At 46.2% G+C, this 6,000-nt stretch overlaps 1 protein-coding gene across 3 annotated transcripts in view; it reads left to right on the top strand.

Annotated features, from left to right (window-relative positions):
- The first annotated feature begins 3,587 nt into the window (after nt 1-3,587).
- ADAMTS17 (ADAM metallopeptidase with thrombospondin type 1 motif 17) overlaps nt 3,588-6,000 on the top strand; it is a 207,083-nt gene continuing 204,670 nt past the window's right edge. For all 3 annotated transcript variants that reach the window (XM_061595291.1, XM_061595290.1, XM_061595289.1), the window contains exon 1: nt 3,588-3,910. In XM_061595291.1, coding sequence (XP_061451275.1) covers nt 3,838-3,910 — 73 coding nt within the window. In that variant the 5' untranslated portion in view covers nt 3,588-3,837. The remainder of the gene's footprint in view (nt 3,911-6,000) is intronic.

Raw genomic sequence — 6,000 nt, 5'->3', positions numbered from 1 at the left:
TTACAAAAACGCGTATGTTAAAGGAAAGTGTGCATAAAAAGGAATATATGAGTGAAAATGACATTCGAAAATGCATTATATGACAAGCTTGCAAAAATATGTACATTAATCCAAACTGCCTACAAGAGTGTGTTTCTTAAGAGAAATTTGCAATAAAATGCTGGAGAATTTTCATGAGGATTTAATAAAAAATCGCAAATTACTGCAGAAATGTGAAGAACTGAATTTAATATTGGAAAAATGAGAAACGGAGAGAACCAAAATTGGCAGGTCTTTCCATCCCTGGTCTGCACCAGCCTTCCCAAACCTGGGTGCCCTCCAGTTGTTTTCGACTACAACTCCCCATAGCCCAAGCTAGCACAGGAGATGAGATTGGAAGGAAACAATAATGGATCACCTAACATAGGAGCATATTTTTATTTATGATGCTGAAGTGTTTTTAGGGTTGATGGTATGGTCTGTGCTACCCAGACTTTTTTTGTTTTTGCAACATATGGGGACAGTCTGATGTTCAGAACCATTTTGTTGCCTAGTTGAAATAAGCAGAATATCCAAAATGGGTCTGCAAAGGGTTCCGTTCTTCTCTCCTCACCCCACTCCCCTGAATCTGAGGGGACAACAAGGAATGCACAATCAATGTTGGGGGGGCACAGCAGATGTAGACCCCGTTACATACTTGATGAAGTTGTTAGCCATGCAAAAGGGCCTCGGGAACCCTCTGCGCCCTTCCCTGCAATCTTCTTTCACTTTCCACTATTTACCAGAAGTGGACATGTGGCTGAAGGGAACCAGTTTATGCTGGGATGGCCACAGGGTACATTTACACAACCACTTGATCAGGCATCAATTCCCATGCATGCATCAGCCACCTGGAACTTTTAAGGTAATTGTTCCGGGCCAGATCTGTTGCCACTGAGAACAAGGATTAATGTGGCTGGTTAGAGAACAAAATACCTTCCTCTCCAGAAAGTGTAGCCCTGGGTGATGTACACTCCCTGTACGTCTCGTGCCCTGCACATCACATGGGGAAATCAAAGCTTGCAGCTATATAATTGGGCTGTTTGTTCAGATCATGATGTGACACTGAGCATCCACACCTCTTATTAGTCTCCTTGTCCTCATGATTTCCTCTCTTCTTTGCCTTCTTCAAGTCTCTTTCTACATCACTTGGGTAGAGATGCACTTACTGTTGTGCTGGTTCCAGAGCATCTCCACCTCTCTTTTCTGAAAACAGGGGCACATGATGCTAGTCAAACTCTAAAACCCTGGTTGGATCAGCTTGAGTGTTTTTTCCCCTCCAATTCAGCTTCAGGCAGATTTTGCAACTGATTGGTAGATCAATCCATTGCCCCTCCAGGTGTGGCCTATGGAAACACTTTGCTGCAGGCTCAGGCAGAGACAGCAATTGGCCCAACACTTTGCCGTTGGTGGTCCTAAAAGGTCTGAAGTCAGCAGTGGGGAAGGGAGGTATGGCCAGCAGGGGCCAGTGTTACTACTTCAAAACGAAGCCAGAAAAACCATTCTCACTGCTTTTCAAGCCACTAGTGTGCCCGCAGTCTTACTCTTTCCTCGAGTCACTGCTTCTTAGTCCATTACACACTTCCTTCAACCACAGGAACATAGGAAGGAATGGAGGAAGTTGCTTCCTACTGAGTCAGACCAGTTGGTCCGTCTAGCTCAGTACTGTCTACACTGAGTGACAGCAACTCCCCAGGATTTCAGGCAGGAGTGCCTCCCAGCTCTGTTGAGATGTTTGCTGCCTTGGGCTCCTTCTGGCTCCACCTACTGCTGCCCTCCCTACCTTCTAGTACCAACAGGTACAAGCCTCCACTACTCCTTAGTCTTCACCTTTCCTGCTTCCTGGGTTCTCTTCCAAAGTTTCTAGTCTTTCCTACTAACCCTTTGGTTCATGGGAGGTTTCACTATCAGCCGAACTGCCAACATCCCCTTCCTTCAAAGAAACTGGACAGCAGTACAGCTAATCAGTTTCAGAAGCTTCATTGTCACACAAGGACAATACAATATAGATATTCCCTTGAGAGGAAGCCAAAGATGCTATCTGGTGGAGGAGGAGGGATGTAGAGGAAAAAGTGCTTTGATTAGCAGCCAACTTAACCCTTGGTTTCCAGGCCAAGAGCCAAAGGGATTCTTCTTGCAAAGATGTCTAAAACATATGCCTGATATCTCTTAAGGCTTATTAACTTTGCAATAATGGTTGCAAAACTTGGCTTCTTAACTAGGTATTTCACATGGCAAAAAAAGAAAATAAAAAAAGAGAAAATTAAAAATGGAACAAAGAGCAGTGAAAGGGTTTGTTTCCGATTAGAAAAAAATATAACTTGCTGTAGTGAAATGGCAGGAAAGCACAAATCTGGAAGGGGAGGCCTGAGCACAAGGGATGGAAAGATCTGTCAATTTCGGTTCTCTGTCAATTTCAGATCTGTCAGTTATGGTTCTCTCCCTTTGCCATTTTTCTAGTCTTAAATTCAGTCTTCCAGGCTTCTGCTGCAATTTGCCTTTTTTTTTTAAAATCCTCATGAAAATTCTTCAGCATTTTAGTGTAAATTTCTCCTAATAAATACATTTTAATGCAGTTTTGACTGAGGTTCACATATTTTGCAAGCAATCTTCCTTCACATGTGCATTTTTAACATCATTTGGGTGGAGAACTACACTGCAAGATTTGGAGAAGTGGGAATTTTGAAGGCTGGCTGTGTTTCAGTTGACATGTTGTTTCAGAAAGGGCAAATTCGATAGATTCGACTCAAAATGTAAACCAAACTGAATCCCCCCCCATTCCAACTGGTTCCCAGGTTCTTCGGGAGAAGCCATGACTTTTTAAAGTAGTATCCTAGTGCTTTAAATGTGTAGTGCGGATGGGGCCTGGCAAGGCAGTCAGAGACAGGACAACAAGGCTCTAGCGCCTTTGGAAGTTGCATCCTGGAGGGAATTTTTTGCAGGTACAGCCTCCTTCTCTTGCGTGACAAAACTGCACACCTGCCTACGTTCTCTCTTGTCTACCATTAAAAAAACAACATAAAACACAACCAAGATGTCGGTCCTTTGGGATAGATATGAGGCCTTTTTAAAGAAAAGAAAGAAAAATAAATATGGGTCCCTCAAGCGCAGTTTGCCTGTCCCTGCCCCTGTACTGTGCATCTCACAGCAGGCAACCATGGCAAAATTCAGGAGGTGACTATCTTGGCGTGACAATGGGCTTCTTTTCCTGCCTTTGCACCTGTGCCTTTAAAACACCAGCCCCAGCGGCAGAAATGCAACAGGGCAAAAACGTTTCCAGCTGGAGGACAAGGAAAACGTCACCTGCTGGACTTTTACAGGTCAAGCGCTGCTTAAAGATATAGCAGAAGACGGCCAGGGAGGGGAGGGCAGATGGCCACACCCTCCCCCCCAACACAAACACACCAGGCGTGCACCACCAGCACCCACCTCCACCTGCCTCTCTAGCGCCACCTAGTGTCGGCGCTCTCCCTTCGCCCGCAACCCACGTGTACCGCTTCTCCTTTTACAACCTCGCTATTTACCCGAGTGTGTTAATTCCGACGACCAATCAGTGGGCAGGAGGTGTAGCTCAGGGAGGGGAAGCTCCAATCAGCACCTGCGATTGGAGGAGATGCTCTCCCTCCCCCCCGCCTTTCCTCCCTTGCTGTAAACCACGTTGAGTTTGTAGCACTAATTAATTTTTCCAAAGTCTGGGAGGGCTTCGCTGCAAGTCGGGATTCAGCTGCTGCCGCTGCCGCCATCAACGGCCCTTCGCCCGCCTCCTTTTCCTCCCCGCAACGCGGAGCCCAGTTGCGGAGGCCCCTCAATTGCAATAAAATGTTTGACGGCTCTTTCCTGTCTCTTACATTCCCCCTTCTGGTGCTGCTCTGCGGACCGGGCACCGATACAGGTAGGGCGGCTGCTCTGTGGATTTCCTTTCCCTCATTTCCATCCTTCCCCCCCCTTCTCCCTTTTATCATTTTACTGGATTTGACAGGGGAGGGAGATTGCAGGATTTATGGATTGGAAAATACATGCAAGCATTTTTGGAAAGCCACATTGCATATACTCCTTTCTCTCCACTCCCCCCCCAGTTAACAAGATGCAAAAGTTTACAAAGCCACATTGCATGTTACTTCCTTCTCTCCGCCCCCTTGCCCCTTCCGTTATATGGCTGTAAACCCAGTTTTTTGTTATCCGAAAGGATGTCTCTGCTTCCAGATTTGTATGTTCCTTATTCCTGGCCGGTCTTGTTGCAATTCCCTTCCTCCCTTCCTCCCTCCCTTTCTTCCTTTCTTCCTTCCTTCCTTTCTTTCTTTATTGGTTTGGTGAAATGTGAGTTTCCTCCACTCTGGTGCTCTCCCTCCGTCCCTTCCCGTGTGTATATATATTTGTATAATATCTAAAATACTTTTCTCGAGTGATGCAAGAAACTCTAGCGCTGTTTAGTTCCGTCCGTTTTCCTTTTCTCTTTGCTGCACAACTCTTGGCTTTTCAAGAGGAAAAGACAATTGTAGCTACTGACCGGAGGGAAAAATCAAATCAGAAGAAGAACCTTTCTATCCTCTTCTCTGTCTGCAGCCTGCTCAGAACTGCGGGCATTTGATCTGGGAATATATGCAATGATGATGATGATTAAGAACTGCTAAGTTGGCAACGCTTGGCATGTAGGTGCAGGATTTGGGTCAAGTTAATGAAAGATGCTTCTGTTTAAATGGAGCCTCCATGTTCAAAGGTATACCTCTGAGTGCCAAGATGCAGCCTGGGGGCAAACAAGGAAGGAAAGCTATCTGTGAATACTAGTCATGATGGCTATAGTAATACCCCCAGTCTGTCTCTGTATGCCAGTCGCTGGGAACGGCAGGTGGGGAGAGCCCTGTTGCGTTTGGGCACTCTTTGCGGCCTCCTCATCAGCCTCTTGTCTTGCTCATGAGCATATGAGTGCCCAGAGGCGTAACAGAATGCCAGGAGGAGACAGTCCTTAGCCTGATCTAGAAAGGCGGCTCGATGTGTGGAAGCAAAGAGAATTTAGTAAATGCTCAGAGGAAAGTGGAAGTATGTGTGTGGGCAGGATTAAAAAAAAAAAGTGATTCCAGCATCTCCAGGTAGGATGCTACCTTAGTGTGTCACAAGTTAGATTGTTTTCCTAGGGTTGGCGAATGAAAACAGCAAGATTGGGTAAGCATGCTGGATTACAGGCAGGTGTGTAGCCAGCCCTGTTCGATCAGCCTTAAGGTTCAGTATCCTCTTTCCATCAGTGTCTAGCCACATGTCTCTAGGAAACCCGCAACCAGCCAGGGCATGAAGATAGCAGTCCATCCTGATTTGCGCTCTCAGAATTTGCTCCTGTTATGCCTTGGTGCCTTTGAGCTGTTCCGCATCCAAGACTGAATGCGAGGCCAATGGAAGCTTTGGTGGTCTGAAATGATTCTGTCCTACTCTGGCATTAAGGGTCAGGTCTTTAAAATAAGAGCATAATATAATGCAGGGATGAAGAGTTTGTGGCCTTCCAGATGTTGTAGGACTCCAGCTGCCAGCGTCCCTGAGCCAGTCGGCTGGGGCTTATGGGAACGCGAGTCCAGCAACATCTGGAGGGCCACAGGTGCCTCATCTCTGTTGGGTGAATATTATCAAAATACGTCCCTGCAGTTCGTCCTTATATTGTGCTTTGTATGAGTGTGTGTGTGATGATCGTAGGGCCAGTTGGGTTTTGGAGGGACTAATCCTTCCTTCACTTCATGGCATGCCACACAGCACTTATACATAGGCCACCTTTAGCCACTGCCAGGTGTGCATGGCAAATGAATGGTCTCCGGTTTCCATGAGTGATCTAATCCCCTTATGCAAAAGAATGCTGCTGGTATGTGTGTATGTATAAAAACCCTAGCCTCCCTCCATATCGGACAGGTGACACCTCATAAGCGCACCGTTGCAGATGAATCTGTGAGTGGATTCCTTTGAAAAGAATTCCATTTTCAGTAATGATATGAAAAGTTCTCC

The sequence above is a fragment of the Rhineura floridana genome, chromosome 14 (genome assembly GCF_030035675.1).
Source record: "Rhineura floridana isolate rRhiFlo1 chromosome 14, rRhiFlo1.hap2, whole genome shotgun sequence".
NCBI classification, from domain to species: domain Eukaryota; kingdom Metazoa; phylum Chordata; class Lepidosauria; order Squamata; family Rhineuridae; genus Rhineura; species Rhineura floridana.
This window is presented reverse-complemented; position numbering and strand designations above follow the sequence as displayed.